This window comes from Perognathus longimembris, chromosome 18, assembly GCF_023159225.1.
Source record: "Perognathus longimembris pacificus isolate PPM17 chromosome 18, ASM2315922v1, whole genome shotgun sequence".
Lineage (NCBI taxonomy): Eukaryota > Metazoa > Chordata > Mammalia > Rodentia > Heteromyidae > Perognathus > Perognathus longimembris.
The window spans coordinates 4,985,278-5,011,142 of NC_063178.1; the positions used below are offsets into that span (position 1 = coordinate 4,985,278).

General features: G+C 51.7%; 1 protein-coding gene across 1 annotated transcript; it reads right to left on the bottom strand.

The window, feature by feature from the left end:
* Positions 1-1,146: 1,146 nt before the first annotated feature.
* On the bottom strand, positions 1,147-25,549 carry Pitrm1 (pitrilysin metallopeptidase 1). Its single transcript, XM_048367463.1, has 27 exons — positions 25,490-25,549; positions 23,494-23,602; positions 21,158-21,264; positions 20,722-20,873; positions 20,053-20,167; positions 19,872-19,968; positions 18,899-19,059; positions 17,248-17,374; positions 16,585-16,673; positions 15,668-15,796; positions 15,134-15,247; positions 14,828-14,924; positions 13,979-14,113; positions 12,683-12,821; positions 12,027-12,143; positions 11,641-11,773; positions 10,128-10,248; positions 9,930-10,006; positions 9,488-9,653; positions 9,038-9,138; positions 7,154-7,274; positions 5,588-5,659; positions 4,795-4,907; positions 2,937-3,062; positions 2,402-2,547; positions 1,564-1,666; positions 1,147-1,332 (listed from the first exon to the last, which is right to left on the bottom strand). The coding sequence occupies exons 1-27, from the start codon at positions 25,546-25,548 to the stop codon at positions 1,239-1,241; spliced, it is 3,120 nt and encodes a 1,039-aa protein (XP_048223420.1). The 5' UTR covers position 25,549; the 3' UTR covers positions 1,147-1,238.
* Between the last annotated feature and the right edge of the window lie 316 nt (positions 25,550-25,865).

Consider the following 25,865-nt stretch of genomic DNA (forward strand, 5'->3'; position numbering starts at 1 on the left):
TCGCACGGTTCCCGGGGTTTTGTGCGAAAGGAATCGCCGGGCCAGGACGCACGGTGACCACGCGGGTGGCCCAGCTTAACGGACTCCATGCTCTCCATTTATGATGTTTGTTATTATAGGGGTGGTGGGTGAGGGGAGAGGGGTTATAGTTACAGAAGTCAGGTGGAGAGGACATCGCTTTCTAAATAGTGTCAGCCCTTTTCCCCCGCTTTCCCTCAGTTTCTCCCTCCTGCCCCCTCCTCCCCCCCCCAGTTGTGTTTAGAGTATCACTGTTGCATTTGTCCATCCCTCCTCCCTCCTCCCGCATTCTCCCTCCTCTCTCCCAAACAGGCTTACAAGCAAGACAGAAGGTACAGAGAACAAAAACTACAACAAAAGAAAACAAACCTCATTTCCACTTTTTTGGAGTCCATTTCAGTGTACACCATTTTATAGGACCGTATGCGTATAGCTATTGGTCACAAAGGCCCAGTTCTCTCCTTTTCAAGTGAGACGGGGTGTACAAGAAATGTGAGCCACGTGCCGGCGGTTCACACCTGCAATCCGTGCTACCTGAGAGCCCGAGACCTGGGGCATTGAGGCCCCAGGCTGGCTAGAGCCGAAGGCTCGCAGCGTAGCTGGGTCGAGTAGCGCAAGCCCACCATCTTCTCTAAAGGGAGGGGCCTTCAATACCAGGCCAGCCTGGGCAGAAAGCCAGACCTTTCCATGGAGGAGGGACGCTGGACACGGGGCAGGTGTGTCATGTGATCACACCTCTTACACACTTAAGTCAGGAGGTGCAAGCGCACGCTGGTTTTCCTCATTGTACTCATCTTTCAAGAATTCATTTATTTAGCAAATCATGACTGAGGCATAGGTATGGCAGGTGTCTTTTATTTCTAAAATCAATGTGCAATGATTGGTAAAGTCTTAACAGTGATAATTTGTTCATATTTGGCGTGTAAGACACAATCGTTTCAGTTAGTTTCTTCGAGGTCGTAGTACTGCCTTCATTTCAGACAACAAATACCTTTGGCCACGTGTTAAGCATCATTCTGGCTTTTGGTAAAAGCAGTCACATGTTCGTCCTCTGAATGGGAAACCTGTCAAGCTCAGAGGCTTGGCTTTGAAGAGCCCGTCCTCCCCCTCCCCCCCCCCCCCGCCCCCGCCCCCGCCCATGGACGTCCTGAGTTTGAGTCCAGCTGAGTGGTCTGCTGTCTTATTATGCTCCATGACGGATCACCGACACTCGTGGCCCGTTATCTGATGACCCATGATGGGTCCTTGGAAATTTTCACATTCTCTGGTCCAAGAATGGCCAGGCCATGTGTGCTCTTCCCAACGCCAAGGTACCTGCAAGGGAGAAGGCGGCTGAGTCCCTCTCTGAGTCTTAAGTTTTCTTTTCCTTTTCTCCTCCGACCCTGGGACTCGCGTCAGAGGCTGGCTTTTGCTCAGTGGCCGGCACTCTGGCCCGAGCCCCTCCCTCTTAAGGCCCACGGGAAGGAAGCCCTCCCTCCCTCCCGGCTCCGCGTTGCACGCTCGCTGACGGAGCGCACGAGGCCGCCCAGACGCCCGCACACTCACTCGTGGCTCGCGGCCGTGAGTTGGTCGTGGCTCACGGCGAAGAGCTGCTCCCGGTGAGCTTGCTTCATCTCATCGGAGAGGCCGAACAGGAAGTGATCCATTCCTGAAAGGTGAACGCGGGCAGCCGGTGGGGAGCTGCTCCCCCGGGGGGGCCCTGTGCTCACAGACAGGGGGGACAGCCAACGCACGCGCGTGCTGCGTGGACCCCTCCCCTGCGCCCCCATTTGGGGCCTGTGTTGTCCTGACGGGTCACCGTGCTCTCTACCTAGCAAAGACACTGCCGCGGGCCATCACCTGGCCTTGCTGGACATTGCATTACTCAGGTTCTGAAATAAAAGGGTTGAATCCACTTGATAGGCAAACACTGGCAGATTTTGTTGTTTTGGGGTGGGTACTGGGGCTCGAACTCGGGGCCTGGGCGCTGTCCCTTGGTCTTTTGCTCCAAGCGAGGGCTCTCCCAATGTTAGCTGCGGCTCCGCTTCCAGCTTTTTGCTAGCTGATGAAAGTCACACGGACTTTTCCCGCCTGGGCTGGCTTTGAACCAGCATCCTTGCATCTCAGCATCCTGAGTAGCAGCGAGGATTACGGGCGTGAGCCACTGGCAGCCAGCGAGAGGCTCCTGACTGCCTATCGAGAAACCTGTTCTCAAGGCCAGTGCTGAGGCTGTCAAATGTGACAGTCTTATCAAAAAGGACCCAGATGGGAGAAAGTGAAACAGCCAACTCGGTATTCATGGTCTACAGAAGCCAGGAACCAAGCGACTCAGAGAGCTGGGGGTAGAGCTCGTGAACACCACGTAAACACCACGTGCGGAGCTTCTCACGGCTCACGTAAATACCTTTGTCAGAAGGAGCAACGGGCCCGTCCACTGCGGAGAACACGGAAAGTTTGGCTTCGTCGATGTCTTGCTGTGTGAACTTCCCAGATTTAGCCCAGTCTATGGCCTTCCCGAAAGTCTGGAGCGTTTCTATTGAGTTTGGGTCCCTAGGAAATCCAAGGGAACGTTGGAGCTTTTTTTTTTTTTTTTTTAACCAATGGAAAGAGTTAGGACACTGACGTGCTGATTTAACTCTGCAACATTTTCTGTACGTTCGGGTTTCTAAAATGAGGGCTAGGTACAAACAGAAGGAATCGCTCTGCAGGAATTTCACCGGAAACCACAAAAACTCAGGATTCACTTTCTACACTGGGTAAGAGCTAAGTCTGAGTGCTGAACCCAGTGCCAGATAGCATGAATAACTCCCGCTCTGATTACCGCTCCTTTTTCCAACTCCCCCCCCACCCCCATACAGGAAATGGCCCTGTGATAAATTATACAGCCAGCGAGGGTGACTGCGTGTCCCCACAGGTGAGGGGGTAAGCCAACAACCTACCTGTAGGAGTAAAGAGTGAAAATCCCATTGTAGCTCAGTCTAGCGCCTCCCCCGTAAGCACCCCCTTTTTCTCGAATTTCTGTGTGCAAGAATTTCGAAGTCATCAACCGCGCAAGGATCTTGAGGCTGAAGTTAAGGATTAAAAAGAAAAAAAAAATCACAAGTCAAACACCATGGCTGAAAGAAAGCATTGCAAATCACATCATCCCAAGAAATGTGTGAGTAGAATGAAGTGAGAAGGAAAAGTGAACACAGAACCTATCAATAATAAATATATCCTAACAAATGTATCATAATCACAAATCAGAAATATGTAATCGCAAGCCATTCACAAATCAAAATTATTTTAAGTTGGGCTGGGGATATGGCCTAGTGGCAAGAGTGCCTGCCTCCCATACATGAGGCCCTGGGTTTGATTCCTCGGCACCACAGAAAATGGCCAGAAGCAGCGCTGTGGCTCAAGTGGTAGAGTGCTAGCCTTGAGCAAAAAGAAGCCAGGGACAGTGCTCAGGCCCTGAGTCCAAGCCCAGGACTGGCCAAAAAAAAAAAAAAAAATTTTAAGTTGCATTTGTATGGACATATGTGAACTTCTTCTGGTCTCAGCAACATGCTGAACAACTGTTTACATAGTCCTTACACTGTAGTGTAAGCAGTGTAGAGTTGAATGGAGGAATGTGTAGATTGCAGGAAATATTACGACACTGTACATAAGGAATGTAGTACTTGCAGATTTGGTATTTTCAGGGGTCCCTGAAAATCCCCAAAATAGCCAGGAAAAGAAAGTGAGAAAGTAGTTTTCCAACAACTAATTTATACCACAGGGGCTTATACAAATGAGCGCTGTTTTTAAATTCCCTGCCTCAGAATGTGGCAAAAGAAATAAGGAAACCCTGAACTGACATTTCTGTCAGGAAACACAAGGACTCAGAAGCAAGCAAATTCCCTTTTTTTTTTTTTTAAATTTTTTTTTTTTTTTATTTTTTTTGGCCAGTCCTGGGGCTTGGACTCAGGGCCTGAGCACTGTCCCTGGCTTCTTTTTGCTCAAGGCTAGCACTCTGCCACTTGAGCCACAGCGCCCCTTCTGGCCGTTTTCTGTATATGTGGCGCTGAGGAATGGAACCCAGGGCTTCATGTATACGAGGCAGGCACTCTTGCCACTAGGCCATATCCTCAGCCCGCAAATCCCCATCTCTAAAGTGTAGTGTTTTGGGTTCCTAGGGGTCTGTGGCTCACAGGATGGTATGAAGGAAGGTTAGAAATTGTTTATAAAAGTAGCCAGTCATGGGCTAGGATGTAGCTCTGGCAAAGCAAAGCTCTTGCCTAGCAAATGCAATGTCCTGGGTTCGACCTCCAGTACCAAAAAAGAAAGGGGGGGGGAGGGAGACAAAAATAATAAGAGTTAAGCGAGTGCTGCTGGCTCACGCCTGTCATCCCAGCTACGCAGGAGGCTGAGATCTGAGGACGGAGGTTCAAAGCCAGCCCGGGAAGGTCCACGCAACTCCTTTCTCCAATTAACTGCAAGTGGTCCTGTGGCTCGAAATGGTTGAGCGCTAGCCTTGAGCTGAAGATCTCAGGGACAGCACAAAGGCCCTGAGTTCAAGCCCCACACCCGACCCCCCCCCAAAAAAAAATTACAGGTAAAAACAAAGCAGCTAGGCGGAGTGAAGGGCTTTCTGCTCGCAAAGGCTCAGTAGTGAGGACGTGTTCTCTGAGCTTCTCCGCGTGCGTTGTGGCGAGTGGGCCACGGTGTGGGTAGAGGAAGACCCCACGGGCGGCGGGTGGCATCGGGGCCCAGGGCTCAAAGGGGGTGCAGAACACCCCCGGGGCGCGCGGAGGGGGCACCGGGCACGCCTCCTACCTGGCGTGATCCGGGTCGGTGTAGGGCACGGTCCTGACGCTTTCGGCCACGTAGTTCACCGGGAAGGGGAGCTGGAAGTGAGTCTTCATCTGGCAGGGGGTGAACGTGGGGTCCTGCAGCGCGGAAGGGCGGGCGTGGGTCACACCGGGCTGCACGGGCCAGGCGCTCGCCCCCCCCGCCCCGCCCCACCCCGGCTTCCCGTGGGTCACTAGCTGGGCGCCCCTCTCGAACGGCAGGGTACGCGTTCAACACCCACCCGGCACGGGAGTCCGTGAGACCCCATCTCAACTAGGGGACTGAGCACGGCGGTGTGTGCCTGTTATCCCAGCGATGACGGAAGCGCGGAGGCTGGGGACACGGGAGCCCCAGAGCAGCACAAGGCAAGACCCTGCCTCACAAATAGCCGAGTGCACACGGGCAGGAGGAATGGCTCAAGGGGTAGAGCACCTGCCCAACCAGCGCAAGATTCTCCCATCCGCCTCTAAAAAACCCAATTCTACTGCTTACATTTAAGGCAATCTGAGGACACGCGACTCAAACAGTTAAAAGGAGAGTCGCCTGCAAGGTGGCCACAGAGAGTGACAAACGTCCAAGTCACCAGAGCACGGTCCTTACCGGGCACCGGGGCTTTGCAAGACACAACTAGGCCACCTGGGGCAGCGGTGAAGCTCCCTTCCCCGCCCGTGCAGTTCCCGGTCACAAAGCCCATCCAGATGAGTGGGTCAGGAGGCTGAGCCGGGCATCCGCGCACCCCAAGGGAGTGGGAGGTCCCCCGGGCCCCGTGGCCCCTCACCGTGACCAGCTTCCGTATCATCGGGGAGCCGTCACTGTCGGAGCTTCCGCCGCAGTGGCCGGGCACAGCTTTCTGAAAGTAAATGTCCCCAATATACGTGAGAAGAAAAAAAAAACACCCCCCAAAACCCTCTAGACACCCCCCCCCCAAAACCCTCTAGACAGCCAGCAAGGATTTTATCACATTTTCAGTTCAAACCTTATTAGGGAAGATGTGTTCCACTGTTTAAAATAACGTGTTTCAATTTAAAGAAGCGAAACATTTTTACTGGATTTTCTGATTGTCAAACAGGACCTTGTTGTATACCATCAAGAAAAATACTTCAGGGCTGGGGATATGGCCTAGTGGCAAGAGTGCTTGGCTCGTATACATGAGGCCCTGGGTTCAATTCCCCAGCACCACATATACAGAAAACGGCCAGAAGTGGCGCTGTGGCTCAAGTGGCAGAGTGCTAGCCTTGAGCAAAAGAAGCCAGGGACAGTGCTCAGGCCCTGAGTCCAAGCCCCAGGACTGGCCAAAAAAGAAAAAAAAAAAGAAAAATACGTCAAGCTTTCCTTCTTTGGGGCATTCTAGCCTCAACCCTGTACCAAGCTGGGCGCAGATGGCTCACCCCTGCAATCCTATTTTAGAAGGTTTGAGATTTGAGGGGTATGGTTCAAAGCCGGCCTGGGAAGGAAAGTCCGTGAGACTCATCTCCAATGAATCAGCAAAAGCTAGAAGTGGAGGTGTGGCTCAAGTGGTAGAGCACTAGCCTGGAGCACAAAAGCCAAGGGACAGCACCCAGGCCTGGAGTTCAAGCCCTAGGTGTTCATGTGTACATACATGTGTGTGTACACACACACACACACACACACACACACACACACACACACACACACAGCATCCAGAATAGGAGATGATGTAATAGCTCTAGTCAGAGGTCCTGGCCCAGAGGCTCCTTTCATAGGTTTCTGACTCGCACACAGGGGAGGGGAGGAGATGAAGAGATAGCTGGGAAACAGGGAGATAGCCCAGCAACGGGGGAAGGGAAGACAAAGAAAGAATTCCTCGAAATCTGCCAAGTATCAGCATTCTCCAGTGACAGAAAGTAGATAGCAGCAGGACTGTGAGTCCATCAGACGAAAACTCATGTCCTAAGTCCATCAGTACTGATGATAACCAGTGTCCTATGTTCACCAAACAGATCCACCTAGGATAGTAGTACTCTGGAAAAGAGTCCACGCATCCATGAGTCACAGCAAAAAGGATTTCACCACCTCGTGTCTCCCCACGCCGAGGAGAACAGGAGGCAGATCTCCCCGGATCACCATTTGAGACTGGAAATCAATTGGAATATGAAACACGCCATCTTCCAAACCAAAGTCTCTGTTCTTCCTTACTAGGAAACTAAGCCTTCCGAAGGATAAGCAGCGGAAACGGGACCCAGGATCTGAAGACAAAGCGGGGACTGAAATCTCTTCTGAGCAGCTGACTGACTCTAACACTGGGGTTCCCCATCTCTGACAATGGGGTGACCATTGCTGCCCCACTGGGAGTGCTCTGATGAGAACCAGAGCTTGGGGTTACCTCGACCACGTGGGGGCGCACGGGCCTCAGTTCCTTCTTACTTCGCCCCACGTTCCGGAGGAAGTTTTCCAGCTCCCTTGCGGCCGGGGCAATCTGCTGAGGAGTGGCGTTCACGGAGCACCTGCGCCAAGGAGACCGCGGTGAGCGAACGGAAGCCTCGCAGGGACCCAGCGCAGTGTACGAACGACGGAACGAGGAGACGTGAGGAGCAGGGTTTTTGTGTTAAAATAATACTCTGAGATGTTAAGCGGGAAGAGTGAGCGGATGTGGGAATCAGCGTGGCATCGGGCTTTCGAATGCTCCTGACACTGGCACACGATTCCGTGTCACAGCTGATCCACGTGTGAACACGGCTGACGCGTGAAGATGGCGTGTTTGTGGACATGCTGCGTGCTTCCCAAGCGCAGAGGGAATGCAAGAAGCACTAGGGCCTGTTAACAACCCCTCTGATTGCCAACACCCAAAGACTGGAAACGCTGTCCAGGAATCAACAATATAAAAACGTCAACTGACTGCCAAGCTAGAAAATTCTCTTAGGGGACCTCAAAACTTACCCTACTCTCAGTCTAGTTTTGTATAACTCTTCCAAATCCCAGAGAACCACAAGTGCTATCACATACAATTACTCGAATTATAATTACCGACAAGGTACCCCCCGCCCCCACCCTGGCCCTCAATTGAATTTAACGGGAGACACAAATAAGCGGACACTAACTATACTCCAGGCCCTACACTAACTGCTCGGCATGGATCGTTCCTTCTATCCTTTGTAATACATCCTGTGAAGGAAGCAGAAGGGCCCCGGAGTTAAATTACCCAGTATGCTCTGGGAAGGTCAAGCCAGGCTCGTGTGACCACGGCTGACCCTAGACACCCTCCTGCCACCCAGACAGTGCTGTGGTATCTGCCACTGGTTCCTGATCGCAAAACCTACCAGCAGATGCTAACCTAGTGTCCCTAGTAATATGATTTTATAAATAAGTGATGAATGATTTTTAAAAAGCTTAAATGCACAAACCTGAGGTCGTAAGGCCAGCTTTGTGTATATGACTGAACTGCTTCATGATATAATTTATCCATTTTTTAACCGCTTGAACAGAAGGCCTTGCACTCTCGTGAGGCTTTCTTGTTCACGGCTGGTGATCTACCCCGAGTCACACCTCAAGTCTAGCACTTTGCTAGTTAACCAGAGAGAAGAGTCTCACAGACTTTCCTGTCCAAGGGCTTCAAACTGCAGTCCTCAGATCTTAGTCTCCTGAGTAGCTGGGATCATAGCATGAGCCATAGCTCTGGCCATTATATAATCTTATTCTGAAAGAAACTGCACTCTTAGTCCGACTCTGTATATGTTTATGAAACTTTTATTTTGGAAGCAAGATATCCGTGTTAACCCTTTGTTCTAAATCTACTTCACGGGCCTAGGATTAAAGTAGTTCACTTTCCTCCTCACCTCCTATAACTTTCATTTAAATTTAAAATGCTATTCTTTATTTGTTTTGTTTTTGTTGCCAGTCCTGGGTCTTGGACTCAGGGCCTGAGCACTATCCCTGGCTTCTTTTTGCTCAAGGCTAGCACTCTGCCACTTGAGCCACAGCCCCACTCCTGGCTTTTTTCTGTATATGTGGTGCTAAGGAATCGAACCCAGGGCTTCATGTATACGAGGCAAGCACTTTTACCACTAGGCCCTATTCCCAGCCCCTAAAATGCTATTCTTTTCATTCCCACAGAAAATGGTCTTAGTGTTAACTGATAGTCTAGAATCAATTCCTAATTTACAGCCACAAGCTACATTTGCCTAATTTTACCATCCCATGAGACAGAGCTAAAGACTGCAGGTGGCAGGACCGGCAGAACCTCTGTTCAGGGACGAACCCCGGGGCCCACCTCATATTATCACAGGTCAACAGATGCTTCTTGATCCGCGGCAGCTTTCTCAGGACTGGCTTGATGTCCGTCATCTCTGCGACTCTCTTCATCAGCCTCACCTGAACCAGAGGAACCCATACCCTGAGAAGGAGCACGCACTCACGCCTCCGGCTGCAACATCAAGCACCCTCGGCCCCAGAGTCCCGCCTGCGCAGCGGGGGACCCGTGCCCAACTCCTGCCCGTAGGCTCTACTGGCCGGGCTGGGGAAGGAAGGGTGTGGCGAGGAGAAATGCCAGTTATACCACTTCCCCCCTGAACATCTGGAATATCTGGAACCTAGAAGGCCGAGTTAAAATTAGAGAGCTATGTTCCCGGAGACATAAAACACCCAGTTACTGGAGAAACGCTGCTAGCTCTGGAAGCTCTCACAAAACCAGAAGCAAGCGCCTCTCCCCCCCCTTCCCGACCTGGTCCATGCCGTTGAAGGTCTCCTCCAGGTCCCCGGCAGACGTGAGGGTCCTGCTGGCGCGGACGAACGCGTACTGATGCCCGGAGTCTGGGATGCCATTGGAGAGCTCCTGCGCCACCATCTTGACTAACACTTTGAAGTGCTCTTCCTCTTCGAAGCTCGGGCTATGGGAAAATAAGAACAGGGTGAATTCCTGGAGACCGCACGTGCCTCCTCTCCTAACCCGGAGATCTCATCGCATCGCATCTAAGTTTCTGAGTATTTTTTTTTTTTTACCATCATCAGAAACGGTATGCGTCTATGAGAATGACAGGTAAAACAGGCGAGGGTGCTAACACGCGACAAATCAACTTAAACTCTTCCACTCCGCACACGTCAGAACAGTCAGAGCTCAGTCTCTGACAGGCGCTAAGGAGGCACAGCTTTTATAAAGAGTTTACTTGTTGAATATTTCACTCCACAGATGCATCATGTCCGGTAGGTTTCGATCCAGGCAGAGAGATGAAAAGAGAACACCCTGAATCACGAAAGAAAAAACAAATACAAAAGAAGAAATGAGCTATAGCCTAAACCGAAGAGGCTCTAGAAACAGCGTGACTGACTTCGAAGCGTGATACGGGAAAGACGGGGCTGGCTACCTGCTCGTAGGCGTCCAGGTCGGAGTCGTCCCCGAACACCTGGGGAGACACGGTCATGCCCCCCGTCTTCAGGTCGATTTGCTGAGCCTGCTCTCTGTAGTCAAGAATGCCACAGCCCAGCCTGGGATGTAAAAGGGACAATTCCTGTCTTACCAGATCATGTGTGAAACTGTGCACCTTGAATGGTAAGACTGTCAAATCTAGCCTTACGAACATCTCCTGCATCTGAACGGCTACGGAGCCCAAAGGCGCTTGGGCAGCAGCAATACGGACGCCGCCAGCTCTCTCCGCAAGCCGCAAGTCCGTGTCTCCTCTCCAGCAAACACTTCCAGTGTCTAACTCACTGGACACTTAGGTGCCCAAGGGCTGGCACTAACGGCCTTCAGTTACAAATGTTTTATTTTCTGCTTTGAAACTATTCTCATACCAACCACATTTTCCCCAAAATGTCTGGTGGTCACGGATGGGAAAAGGGGAAAAAATAAGACTGGGTAAGCTTTGAAGTGAAGCGGCTACCCTCTGGGTATTCATGGATCTGGAAGAAACATCACTGATGCTTTTGACAGAAGAAATAACTTGAGCCAAGGGGGTCACGTGAGTGCTCTCTGAAACTGCTATGGAAGGACAAGCGATTTAATTTTAAAAAAGGAAAAAATGGATGAAGGGAGGGAGGGAAGGAGGGAGGGTGGCAGGCAAGTTTCCAAAAGCAAACGCCACTTTGCACGTGATCCAATGCTGGACCACGTTAGATTGTGCTCAGGTCTTGCCCAGTGTGCACTGTGGTGTCGGTTCCCTCCATTTTTCTAGGAAAAGGAAGTCTGCATCCCCATCCGCTACATATCCTGCCGCCTCGGCTACTGACAAGGAACAGAGAGAGGATCTACGCCGGGTGTGCACTCGGGCAGGGGGCTCCAGATGTGTGCAGACACCGGCTCTTGAGGACAGCTGCAGATCGATAGCTTGGCGGGGGCGGGGGGGGGGAAGGGGAGAGGAGGAGGAGGAGGAGGAGGAGGAGGAGGAGGAGGAGGAGGAGGAGGAGGAGGAGGAAGAGGAGGAAGAGGAGGAAGAGGAGGAGGGGGAGGAGGAGGAGGAGGGGGAGGAGGAGGGTGGCCACCAGTTCCCTGCATTCACATTCTCTCAGGCCTGAGTCTGGCACTCCATGGTTTACATTTCCTGATCAAACCCAACTTATTCCTTCTCAAAAGGCTCATGGCTCCATATCCTCGAGGTTTTTACTACACGTTATCACCGAATCCTCCAGATCCATTAATACTTCTGATGTAAAACGGCACAGTAAGAAAACATAGTCTGCATAGGAAAGCCAGTTCTCCACAAACGCACTGTGCACAGCATACCTCCCATCTTCCAACGCTAAGGTGTGGGTTTTGAGATTCAAACACTGACTGCATGGTGATTGCTGTGGGTGTGCTAACACGGCACAGTTCCACACCCAGGACGTTATTACTCAAACCCCGAAGGCCACGGCTGCCCCCGCTGTGAACCTGGGACTCACTTGGTGAGCACACTGCAGAAGAGCGGCACGTAGGGTCTCAGCTCCTCGGGAAGCGTGTTCAAGCTGCAGAAGGCCCGGAAGTACACCATGCCGTTGGTGGGCTGGGCGCAGTACTGCACGGGGACGGCTTCAGCTGGAACACAAACGCGGTGGATCGCAATAAAGACCCAACCGGGAAAACTCGGATCACACTCAATACGTGAGCGATCGTGTGGTGGCTTCACAGCTTCCAACAGCAAGACTCAGTGCTCGTGTATGACAGTCTCACACAAACGTCCCTGCTACGCGTAGGCCCTTACAGGGGAAACATCCCAACCCCGACCCTCCGTGGGCGGATGTGGCGTTGAAGTGGTTGGGGGAGCCCAGGGATGGGGAGGGACAGGAACCTGAGGTGGCCACCTCCAGCTCCGTGCACGGCATGGTGGGCTCGATGTCGGAGACTTTCAAGGCCGGCAGGCACGAGTCATCCGGAGGGTTGTTCTGCTGGTCCAGCAATTCCAGACCTAGGGAGGAACGAAGGAGGATGAACGTTCAGTCCCATTTCACCTCTCCTGCCCTTGTCGGAGGTTCAAAATTCGCCAGGCCAGGCCCCGTGCTGGAAGACAGTGTCACTGGTGGGGACAAGGGTCTGCCAACTTCTAGCATCAGGGAAGCACTCTGCCACCCGAATTGCTCCTTCCCTAACTGAATCATGGTCCCCACTGAAGGTATCCACCATCTTCTCTCTTTCCCCGAGTCAAAAACTCCTCATATAGTAAGGAGGATAATCCTTCACAGACACACAGAAACCCACCAACTCGAGGCTTGAAATCAATCTCTCATGCGCCTTTTCTTTCCCCATGGGTATTCACCTTCTGATCAACTCACGGTGAATTCTCACGCTCAAGTCCACGTTTTGAGAATCACCAGCAGTAACCCCTGAACGCACTCGCATCCGTCCTACTTTAAACAATACGTGTCGCCTCCAACTACTAACTCAATAAAAGCCCAGCCAATCTGGCTGAGCACTGCGAATGACTACGCATCACACGAAGCACCTGACCTTTCTCATAGATCTTTTGTTTGTCCTCCTCGGAGAGAGACTCGAGCTTCTGCTGGAGTTTTTCTGTTTCCATTTGCGTTTGTTTCTCATAATACATCTCATCTGGCTTCATCGACAAAGTCAACTTATGCTGATTATTCTGCAACCACCACAAACAAGAAGTTCACAAAAAAGTTCAAACAAATAAATGTTAACATATTATATCAGCCTATGGCGGTGTGTTCTTGGTGCTGAAGTGCCATTTTTATCAACTTTTAAAGATAGTAACAAAACTTGTTTCTCAGGTCCTGGTTTGCAGATTAAAATCCTCAAGCTATATAAAACCCTTAAAGTTATATCTGCCATATCTTACGATCATATTATAGTTATAATATCTTCAATGGATTTATGGATTCAGGATTTTTTTTCGTCTTGTTGGAAAATACCACGTTTTAACATTAGTAATTTTTTTGGTGTGTGTGCCAGTTCTGGGGCTTGAACTCAGGGCCTAGGTGCTGTCCCTGAACTCTTTTTCTCAAGGCTGGCACTCTACCACTTTGAGCCACAGCTCTACTTCCAGCTTTTGGTGGTTAACTGGAGATAAGAGTCTCATGGCCTTTCCTATCCAGGCTGGCTTCAAACTGTAACCCTTAGATCTCAGCCTCCTGAGTAACTAGAAATATAGGTGTGAACGACCAGTGACCAGCTCTCATATTATCAACTTTTGATGAGTTTACATCAAACTCATACATTACGTTGTCATTACATTATTAAATACTTACAGGCTGGAACTAAATTTGTGATTTACCACTTTCTATTACCTGGACAACACGGTTGTTGATCTACTGCAAAACTAAACATTAGATGACTTTCCATGAGCACCAAATGCTCATTTGTAATACGACCAAGAGAGTCAGGAGACTGGAGAGTACGCAAAGGCTTCTAACACAGAGCATTCATAGGTGGCACGATTAAACCATGGCCCCGGTGTAACACAGCAACGCGCACTACCAGAGCTGTCCTTGAAAGCAGGCAACAGCGATCGGGCACGAACATCTTTCAAAACGTCCCACCCCACTAACGCAGAAACCACAGGACGCATGCACCCAGCACAAACGCCGGTGGGGGGCGGGGGGGGGGCTGGCCGCGCGGAGGAGCAAGCATGGAGAGCATCCGATCCCATCACAGGCCGCCAGCTCGATGCCACGGTGGGAAACGGATTCCCGCGCGTGGCACGGGTCAGGATCTGAACGCCACAGTCGCTCTTTGGAAACGCCGTCTCTGCAGGCGCGGACGTGCATCCTACGACTCCCTTACCTGAAAATACTGTTCCATTTTTTCTTGCAAGTATCTGGGGTTTTCCTTGAGACACTGTCTGAACCTGGTCAGCTGGTCTCCCAACTGCAGGAGCTCCACCGGGTCCCCGTCATGGTTCCAGCACGATGCAATGTACTGGAACGAGGAAGTGGAAAGCCAGTGTGTACCCCGCACACCCCACCCCGCTGCACCCACAAACACCCAGTTACCCAGCGCCCGTCACAGCAATGGCAACCCACCAAGATCCTCATCTCTGCCTTCATCGCAAAATTCATCATGCGGTTGAAAGCCTTACCTTAAATCTGCTCTGCTCTAATTTCTTAAAAGAAGTATAGCTCAAAGTATCTTCAGAAAACGTAAAGGTTACCGAGAGCACGCTGGTTGCCATACATCACCATGCATTTAGCCCGGCACCAATGGCTCGCGCCTGGAATCCTAGCTACTCAGGAGGCTGAGACCCGGGGGTCACAGTTAAAAGCCCACTCCGGTAGGAAAGACCATGAGATTCTTATTTCCAATTAAACCACAGAAAAAGCTGGAAGTGGAGCTGTGGCTCAAGTGGTAGAGCGCTCGCCTTGAGCAAAAGGAGCTCAGGGACAGCACCCAGGCCCAGAAAAACAATCAAACAAACAAAACCCCACTATCGACCTAAAGCAGCCTGTATAAATCTAGTTCACACAATAGCATATCTAAAAGCCAATTAAGTAAGCTAGGAAAAAAAATTATGAGTACACTTAGATATGATATAAAACAGTGAGTTTCCAAGGGTCCAATGAAGAAAAGCATCATCAACTTTGATCTGTCTGTTCAGCCTTACATACGACTAACTCCAAAAAGGAAACCACATACTGATGTCAGTTCAAGTCCAAAGCGGGTAGACTGGTGCTTCATTTGTATTTCCATTTTATGAAGCAAAGCTTCAATGCGATCATCTTCAAATCCTTTCCTAAGGAACACAATTAATAATTGCAATGTTGAGAAGAAATAGAAGCTCTCTGAAGAAACACAAAGTAGCAGAGGTCTAAGCAGCTAAAGTGAGCTAGACAGATGTTCACTAGACAAAGTAGGGCCAGGATGGAGGAGGCCCCGCCCCTCCAGCCCCCACAGACCTTTGGGGTTGAAGGAAGGCACGTCTTCACAACGGGCTACACTTACTCCACGACTTCATCGATGGTTCTGTCCACAAGGTGTCTGACTGTCTCAATGTCTTTCTCTTCAATTCCTTGAAGGCCAATGCTGAAGTAGGCATCCTTCGTGTGGCCGTTATAGCTAGAAAACACACATACACACACCCACGCGCGCGCACACACACACACACACACACACACACACATACACGGCATTAAAATCCACCCAGTCCCACCATTTACCCGCAAGGTGCTTTATTTAAAGATCAGGACTAAGAACTTCTAATCTGAGGCTCCTAAAGATATTGCCTTCCCACTTCTATGTGATTAGAGGTACACCTTGTCTTTCTTCATACATGTGTTACTAAAAATCAGTATACGTCAAGCTTCTGAATAACAGTAAAAGAACTCTATCTAGACACAGGGAACTGCTGGGTTTTACAGGACATTGGTGAGATGCTAACAACTCCTCACCGTATAACAACCAAAAATGGCCCAGACACTGTCAGAACCAAACCACCCCCACCGAGAGCTACTGGTCTAAACTGACAATAAAACTTACCCAGAATTGGGGGAAAAGTCTGTGCCCAGTCCAGATTCAATTAAGGCTTTGTAGAAGGGGGAATTGGGTCCAGAAATCAAGAGGGTAGACAGGAGACTTAATGTGAAGCCTTCATAGGTGTCTGTGATCCTTCAAGGAAGAAGAAAGGGGGAGACAAAGGGGAAAGGAGTTGTAGGTTATGAGTCACTTAAAATCATCATGAACACTTATATATCCAAACCACTTAAAAGTTCTAGAAATGCTTGCATTTTGACATACATTTTAATAATTATAGGGACCAAAGATTCTTTTTTCTTATAGGCTAGGATTTGGTGGGGGGGGGGGGAGGAGCACAGAAATCATAACATTAATGTCGCTGCCTATCAGATGCTGTCACGTGACAGGGACCTGTTTCACATCTATAGTTTCAGCACGGCTACGGATCCCATCGACACCGTAAGGTAGGGAAGAAAGAAGGGATGGCCGCTGGGCACAGGTTCAAGCCACAGCCAGCACGCGGGTGGGGTGGCAGAGCCTGGGTTCCCCCGTCCTTAGCATGCGCCCCCCCGGCATCTTCAGAACGGCAAGGTTTCTCGTGAGGCAGATTCCTCTGCAGCCAGTGCTCCCAGTCCAAGGGCCCTGCGACCCCCCCCACACCCCGACCCTTGACATCCGCTCTTCTATGAAGTCCTTCCTCGGGAGAGATGGAGCTTCTGACTATAACAGACCAATCGCTTTCTCTCTGGGGGACCATAAGGCACGACTTTCCTCCACACCCATTTCTGGTGCTAAAAATTTTGACGGCTGGCTCTTTGCTCTTCAAACCTGCTTGACGTCCGCCTCCTCGCAGTATCGTAATTACTCCCACCGCCTAACCTGGGTGTTGTTTTCCTGCTGTCTTCCGCCGGCGGGAAGGAACGTGAGTTCCGCACACTTACTCGGGGAGGAGGAAGCTGACGCTGACCGTCGTTTGCTTAGAGGCATCCCTGGCAAGTGAGTCTGGGCCGCACGTGACCTGGAATTCCCTCTGCAAAACGACGAGATACGTGACGTGGGCAAACAATACGGCTGCCTATAAGGGGCCATAGGTCACCCGGATGTATACAACGTCCTAAGATAGAGGATTCCCTAAGTCGATTACCATTTTTCTTTCATTGTTTATTTGGTTGTTGCGATTGTGAGCCGTGGGGCTGGGGCTCAGGGCCTGAGTGCTGTCCCCGAGCTCCTTTTGCTCAACTACTTAAAGAGTCAGAGTTCCATCTCCAGTTTGCGGGTGGTTCACTGGAGATAAGAGTCTCAAAGACGTTCCTGCCCAGGCTGGTTTTGATCTATGATCCTCAGCTCTCAGCCTCCTGGGGTAGCTAGGATGACAGGCGAGAGCCACCAGCGTCCCGCTGGGTTTTTAAGAGAAACTGAGGCACTTGGATCATCTCACCGATCTGACCCAGCAGTGTTTTACTCTTGACACGCTCTCATACACACTTGCAGGGCCCCAAACGACACTCCCTCCCACGTGTGCCCGGCAGGACACACTCGACACGCCCAGCACTCTCCGGAGCAGGCAGGACGACACTCTGATAAGAACGGGGCCGGGTACTCACTGGCTTATCCCAGCGGTTCTGGGCTGGCACCGTGGTGCTCGGCTCAATCTTCTGGAATCTACTCAGCGCCTCTTCGTGAATCTGTTTCAGGTGTTGTTCCAGTGGAAAGCTGCCGTAAGTGAAGAACCTGAAAGGACGAGGGAACACATTAGCCTAGTTTGGCTTAAAGGATCATGGCTTTTTGTACGAAATGCAGTACCCGGCAGTGCCCACAAGACCACCACCCCCACAGGGAAGGAAGCTTGGCAGAGGAACGGGCTTCTTTTCGCTTGGTTGAACGAAACACAACAGTGAGAAAGCATTTGCCTTGTTAACGTGACAGGCTATACTTTAAAGAAGACACAAAGGATACAGGACTTTGTGGAACGCAAATGCACTAAAAGCCTAGGAGCTACTTTAAAATCACTTTCTGCCACGAGTGACAGCAATACAATAATCTATCTAAAACGGGAAGGAAAAAAAATCATACAAATCAAACTTAGGCTACAAATCGCAGATTCTACATGCTTCAAAGGTCACACACGTATTCAATGAGAGGACAAAAGTTTCAATGCCACAGTTGATCTGTTTCTCTACTACGTATTCAGTTGTGTGAGTGATGGTTAACGTTTGGAGAACTAGATTTTTAAGGACCCATTTTTCCACCAAGGGCCTGGAAATGAATTTGACACTGCACTGGCGTGCAGAACGCAACAGGATTCAGTTCCCCCTATTATCTAGCTTACACACAGAACTCTTTTGGAAACAACTGACTAAAACTCTCAGCCAGTTAGCCTGGGGAAGGAGGCATAGGGGACTGGAGGACTGGAAACCAAAGAAGTCCTTGAACACCAAGAAATGGCAGAGGAATCACCACAGGCTACCAGTGGGAAAATCTGAGCCTAAGAACTATACATCTTGGTTCCATTTTATCACATAACTACAAATGCGTACCAATATAAATAGTCTGCGTTGGTATTTTTTTTTAAAGTGAAAGCAAAGGCAGGAAAGAGAAAGAGAAAAAAGAAATAAAAAACACTGTCTCGTCACTGGAGGAAATGTGTACACAACCTCCCACTAGGTGGAGAAGACACAGGCCCTTGCTTTTTCCAGACTACATTTCCGGGTAACTGCAGGGCTTCACCTGATGACAGAAACCTTTTTTTCTCCCCGGAAGCACAGCTGGGAAAGAGAAGGCACCCAGGCCCTGAGTTCAAGCCCCAGAATTGGCACATTAAAAAAAAGAAAAAAGGCATCCACAGAGATGAAGGATTCCATTCTACTTGTCTATACTCTTACACATTTTCACAGTTCAACTTAAAATGGGTTATCTTCAAGTCTTGGAAAGAGGAACTCACACTGGGAATTCTTGTTGTTGTCGTTGTTTGTTTTACATAAAACGATCTGTGTTTTATTACAAGCAATACCAAACCAGCCATTCATCGAGACGTCCGGCTGTCTCCATCACGCCGGTCGCCGTCCCGGGGACTGGATCGTCTGCGAGGACAGCCCCCGAGGCCCTGTGGACCCCCCCCCCTCCCCCCCCGCGCGCCAAGTGTTCCCACCAAACGCGTCTGAAATGAATGTTATCAAGAGAAGCCGAGTCGCGTCCCGTGAGAGTACACCCGAGCGGGTCTTGATAGGCCACGACGCCTCCCACACCGAGCGTTACCTCGCGTTGCTTGGGTGGTAGTGGGTGGCGTGGAACTGCTTAAGCTGCTCCCAGGAGAGCTCTGGAATGCACAGGGGATCGCCCCCCGAGACCACGGAGTACGTGTGGTCGGGGAGGAGTTTGTTCTGAAGGTGCTGTGAGAATATCTTCTCATTATCGGTCTTAAAATATGGAAGAGACATAAAGGAGAGAGAGAGAGAGAGAGAGAGAATGTAAAATATAGGCTCACACGCTGCAAAACATTACTGTCACCAAAGACCACACAGACGACACACGATGGAGGTCTCGGGACAGGAGGACACCGCCTCGCTGCGTGCTGGCTAAACCACCTAGGTCTGGTGACACAGTCGACAAAGCCGCTTCCGTTACCGAGGACCCCATGGCTGCAAAACCCTCCGACAACACATCAGACTAATCACACTCTGGACCACAGACCCGCTAGAAACTTCCACCAGGGCCATCCCCGCACCTACCTGCAGCACTCGATTTATTTCTAACCTGCGCATAGGACCCAAGGACTGTCTTGGGGGGGAAAAAAAATTCAAACCAATTTAGCTTTCAATCCGCACTGAGCGTGTGCTGGATGCACGGCTGAAGTCGAGGAGGAAGGAAAGGCGAGGTAAGGACGGAAGGACTAGGATCCGCCACGTGGACGTGACGTGAGGACGAGTTTCAAGTGTCTGCCGAGTGAAAGAGGCCGCAGCGGCGGAGGAAGGCGTGCGCAAGCCCCGCCCCCTCACTTCCTCGCCCCGCCCCCTCACTTCCTCCCCACGCCTCAGACGCTCAGGTGCGTGGAGGATGAGGCCTGGTGCCTCCTACGAATGCTGATGGTGACCCTACCTGGCCAGCTGGAGAAGCCAGTATATAAGATGAGAACGAGCAAATGGACCCTACCTACCACCCCCCCCCCCCCACGTCTCCACCTCACGATTTCACACGGCTAGTCTTAACACAGGAAAGAGCCGGTACTTACAAACGCTCCCTTCATCTCGTTAAACACGACCCCTTTAAAGATCAGCGGCGAGTGGGGGTCACTGGGGTCCTCGTGTTCCAGTCGCCATCCTTCCTGCCTGCGTCACAACAAGCAGACCCCGTGATCACGAGGGCCACGCTCCCACGGACACCTGAGCCGGCGAGCGCCGACAGGGACGTACCAGAAATCCAGTTCCCGCAGGCAGGGAAAGAACGTGGCGTCCAGGTACACGGAGAGGAGGTTTTGGAAATCCTTGGGGTTTTGGGTGGAGAACGGGTACATGGTGTAATCGCTCGCTGGAGACGGGGACGAGAAGGGAGGTGTTGTGAGCGTTCAAGGGATCCCCACTTCCTTTCCTGTCTCCGCACCTCGGGGGCCTCCACCTTCGCTGGCCCAACTCACAGTCTTCTCGTCACACGGACCGGCGCCCGCGTGAGCCCGTACACGGTGCTCGCTCCGAGAGACTGCGGGCGCCCCGGGAGGGGGACCCGGTGTCCGCGAGCCCGGATCTCCTCCACCCTGCCGTCTCCCTCCTCCTCCGGACGCCCCGGTGCTCCCGTCAGCCTGTTTCCCACCCTCACACTCACCAGGAGTAAATTCACACACAACACCCTCGTGAGCGATCACGTGACAGGTGCCTCAACAGGCCCCAAAGAAAATCACTCTGAACTTTTTCCAGAAAAAACAAAAGTCATGACCCTCCCTCCCCCCCCCCCACCCCACCCAATTTCAGTTTCTGTGACAGGACGTTCTTAAAGGACTGAGTTTCCAGGCCCCCGTGCACCCGACCGGAGCTGCTGGGGGGCACCTTGTGTCGCTTCACGGATTCCTCTTTGGACGCCCGTCTCACCTGTAAAGGCGTTCATGAACGTGGACAGCGACCTGTTGAGCATCTTGAAGAAAGGGTCTCGACACGGGTACTTCTCCGACCCGCACAGCACCGTGTGTTCCAGAATGTGCGGGACGCCGGTGCTGTCCATGGGCGTGGTGCGGAACTGTACACTGAGGCAAAGGGACAAAGGGGGGGGGATGAGACAATGCCGACCGTGCCGTCCACAACCTTGCGTCACCGACCTCGGGGCCCGGAACCACCACCGAGTCAGACTGCACTGCTGTAACGTACTGACAGGAGGGGAGATACACTCAGAAACAGTATCCGTCTTTTCAGGGTGTTTCATCCATCACAGTGAGCTACGGAGGAGACACTCGTTGGCGCTACCGGGGGCAGGCCAGACGCTCTGGGTGGAAACACTGGAGAGTAGGTGTGACAAGGCCACCACACACACCTGAACAAGTTGTTGGTGTCTTCCCGTGCCAGGTGTAGATACCGGGCTCCTGTAGCGTCATGGCTGAGCTTCACGGCAGTCAGGAAGAGCTCGGGAACAGAGGTGACCTGAGGCCAGAAGGGAACTCAGCACCGTTTCCTCCAACACGGGAGACGGGGCTTCTCCGCCTGCGATCGGCCACCGTCCAGAAGGCAGCCCTCAGAGCTGGCCGGGCCAGGCCGTTCCTGTCCAAACCCTTGATCTTACCCACCAGGGAACTAAGACCCAAATAAAGCTAACGACAAGGCGCGGCTCTGGTGGACCAGTTGCCAGGCGCTTTCCAAAGGGGCCACGCGTAACCCTGTGTGGACGTATACCCATCCTCGCTTCTAAAGAGCGGAGCCTCAGGAAGATGGAAGAAACGACTGCTGAGGCCAGGGTGCTTGGTATGGCCGTTTCTATGCCTCCGTGTCACACTTCAAGGGCAGCTCACACCCCTGCACACCTGCTGCATGTCACACAGCATCGCCTCTCAGGCTTGGAGTAGCCCTGCAGGGAAGGCACACTGGGAAGAGGCTTTCACCCTAGGAATCAACTTCGCTTCCTCTCTCGAGGATGGCAAGGCTGGGGGTCTTTCTGTGGACACAGCCCCACGAAGGCCCAGGAGGGTAGAAGTGGACTCAATAAAGACGAGCGAAAAAGCCACTGGGCATGGTGGTGCGTGCCTATAATCTCAGCCCTCACAAAGCTAAGGCAGGAAGGAAGATTGTGGATTTAAGGCCAAGCTAGGCTATAAAGGAAGACCCTCTGTCCATTCCCCTCCCATGCCTCCCCTCCCCCCCGCCAAGAAGGAATCCTCACTTCCCAGGGAGGCAGGCAATAGAAATGAGTGGGTGCTGTCTTTTCTCTTTAGTTTGATGAAAGCCAAGTGCTCGGTCTTCCAAGCACCCGGCCAGCTCTTTCCTGCAACCACGGTGACATCACACCAGAGCGTCACCCCCCCCCTTTGCTCGGGGACCGTGAGAGCAACGTGGCCATTTTCCCACAGGAAGTGATTGGCAGAGCTGTGATTACAGGCATTTCTGAGCCTGATTTAGGGGCCCAATCACACACACGACACACACCAAACGCTCTTCCGTTACATGCAGGAGGCATGGCTGGAAAATTACCTCTTGGCTTCCAAGCACGCCGTCCTTGACATACATGATCAATACATTTGAAATCAGTGGACCTAGTGAGATCTCTCTCTCTCTAATAGTAGCTTTCTAATTATCAATCAGCCTGTCATTAATTTTCTTTTTAATTTGTAAAATCAAGGGAAAGAATTTGCCATTCTGAATTTTCCCTAGCGGTAACTTGTGTGTGTATCTAAACTTTATAACGCGACCTGTGAAGAGCTTTGTGGATGCCCTTGCTCTTGTGACTCATGGTTTCCAGACCTTGCTTGCAGTTCCCAGTGACTAGTCTTGATCTTATGCTCTCATATTGACAAATAGTTTCCCTCCCTCCCTCCCTCCCTTTTTTGTGCCTGTCCTAGGGCTTGAACTCAGTGCCTGTGGGCTGTCTCTAATGAGCGTTTTTTGCTCAAGACTAGCACTCTACCACGTGAGCCACAGCTCCATTTCTGGCTTTTGGCGATAAGAGTCCCACTGACTCTCCTGCTCTGGCTGCCATCCTTAGATCTCAGCCTCCTGAGTAGCTAGGATTACAGATGTTAGCTGCTGGCTCCCAAGCAAGTGGCTTGCTTTCTTTTTGTCTCTTCTTTTGTCGGTCATGGGGCTTGAACTCAGGGCCTGAGTACAGTCTCTGAGCTCTTTTGCTCAAAGGTAGTATTCTACCATTTTGGGCCACAGCTCCACTTCCAGTTGTCTGGTGGCTAATTGGAGATAAGAGTCTCATGGATTTTTCTGCCTGGGCTGGCTTTGAACTGGGATCCTCAGATCTCAGCCTCCTGAAGAGCTAGGATGACCGGTGTGAGCCACCAGTGGCTGGCGCCAGATGGCTTTCTTAAATGCCACACACATTTGCACATAAGTTTATGGCCAACTTATGTGATGACAAAACATGAATTTCGCCAGGGAACTGAGATAGTCCTTATTGCGCTTAAGAGTAAGGCACAATGTAGGCTGCCAGAGCGCCGTCAGTGTGTTTGATTACAAGGACAAAGCTGAGATCTACAAAGGGCGTGGGGCTCATGTCACTTGCCCACTCTGCTCAGGTGAGCCTCAGCGATGAGTCAGGACTACGTTAGGATGTGGGACGCTGCAGCCCTAGCTCTAAAGGGCCCCCCCAGGGCAACGGAAGCTCCACGCGTTACCTCCCTGGAGTTACAAAACGCAAACCGTGGCAGCCCCTACCTGGTTTATGGTGAACCCATGGATCTTTTCCCCCACTTGGTACTGTAGCGCTCGCTCACAGGCGTCGTCACTCTTCTCCCTCCACACTCGGGGTTGTGCGGGGCTGGATCTGAGAAGAGTCATTAAAGTGAGTTGATCTTTCAGCAAGGGTCACGTAATTCGGAAACCCGCGGAATTCCCGCCTTGTGAAAAGATGATCAAAGGAAAAAATAAAAGATCGCGGCTTCTAAAACTGTGGACGTGACGGGGAATTAAAGGCCAGTCAAGCTTCCATGTCAACCTTTCGCCACTGTGTTTAAAAAGATGTGGCTCACGACTATAATCTGAAGGATCTCGGGAAGCTGAGATCCAGAGGATCAAAATTAGCCCAGGCAGAAAAGTCCATGAGACTCAGTCTCTAAAATAACTAGTTAAAAAAAAAAAAGCCCGGTGGTGCTCAAGGGGTAGTATGCTCACCAAACAAGTAGGTTGCAGGAGTACAAGTATCTGAATTCAAACTCAAGACATCAGCAAGGAAAAAAGAAAGTGTGGGTCGCTTAATGTTGAATAACAACAAAAAGACAATGTTTTATTTTTTAACAGTATTACTCTATCCAGATATAATTCAAACAGGTAACGATTAGTAATGGTGATTTAACTTGCTCTTTTTTTTTTTTTTTTTTGGTGCCAGTCCCAGGGCTCGAATTCAGGGCCAGAGCGCTGTCCCGGAGCTTTTGTGCTCAAGGCTACTACTGCTCTTCCACTTAAGTCACAACTCCACCTCCAGTTTTTTGGGTGTTTTAAATTGTAAAGAATCCCATGGACTTTCCTACCCGGACTAACTTTGAACCCACAATCCTCAGATCTCAACCTCCTGAGTATCCAGGGAAACTGGCACGAGCCACTGACTCCCAGCTATCACTTGCTTTTTAAAATAATTATTCTCTCAAACTACGAGATTTTCTATGAAATCGACACCGTAATTCAGAAATATTTCTTCTAATATTTTGCACGTACAGGAGAAATTCCCCGCGAAGTGTGCTAACGTCCACCCACATTTCCTTGCTGGCTTAGCAAAGGCCACATCACGAACTACTCCAAATTCTGAATTGTTTGTCATTAAGAATACAAAAATGTATGGAAACCCTGAGAAACAAGGTTAGGTGTTTTCCTGCCTGGCCCTGGCAACTTCCTACACACTTGAATAAAATTGCCCACACCAAATTCAAACCGACCATCAGGGGCCCTAACTAGTAAGTACCCCCACGCTCCTTCCCCTAACTGCTGTTAATTAAGCCGCCCTATAAATGATGATTCTGCAGATTAGTATGAAAAACAAATACTTCATCACCCTCAGTTTTCCCAGGGCTGTAGTCACTTAAGAAGAAGTTCCACTTCAGGAGGCTACAATTGTAAACACAGTAGCCCGAAGCTATGAAGCCTCAGCCCCCCCCCCTCCCCTCCATAATGAAACAGGGGGCCACCTATTAATGAGCGCCGCCATAAACTCTAATTACTTTTATGACACATGTGAGAATCCACATCACTTCAAAAAGCCCTGACACCCCCGCAGGGGATGGGGGGGGCTGCCCTGAGGTCGGGGCAGGCAGGGAAAGTGGGTCAGGTCAGGTCCTCAGGCCGGGCTCCCCAGCAGATCACAGGCTTCCAGGGACGGCACCCCAGCCCGGGAGAGTGGGGCAGGACTCCCGGGTGGGGGGTGGGGATGGGCCCCTGCCACCCACCCCTCCCTGCAGGCCCTGCCCGGGGGGGTCCTCGGGCTGCGACCTGGGGTTGTGGTTTGGGGATAGGAGAAGTTGCAGACAGCGGCGTCGGGGTGCTGGATTCCCGCTGGGGGAGGACCTGGGGATTGCGAGCCCCCAAACCTGGAAGCGGTCACCCTAGGCCCAGGGATGGGGGAGGCCTTCCCCTCCCCGCCCCATCCCCGCCTCCCGGCGGCTGCCGCCCGCGCCCCGCCACCCACCTCCCCGGCCCCCCAGCACCGCGGTCCCTGCCTCACCCGCCGCCGTTCAGCCTCCGTAGCACGCCGAGACTCTGCCTCCCGCCGCAGCGCCACATGGCTGGTGACGACCGGTGCCGGGCTAGCCGGGCTGGAGTCCTTAAAGCGACGCACGGCGCGGGGGCGGAGCCCGACGGCCAGGGCTCCCATTGGTCAGCCGAAACAGAAGGCGGCTCTCCGATTGGCTGGCGGTGAAAAGGCGGGGCGATCCCGCTGGGAGCCCAGCCTGGAGGGCGGGCGGGGGCGTGGCCTGAGGGGGCGTGGCCTGAGGGGGCGTGGCCGGCGAGGGGCGGGTGGCCTTCCACCTGCAGTGCCGGCCCGGTCCCCAGCAGGGGCCTCGTTTCCGGGGCTGCAAGGCTTCCCCCCGGGGTGCGCC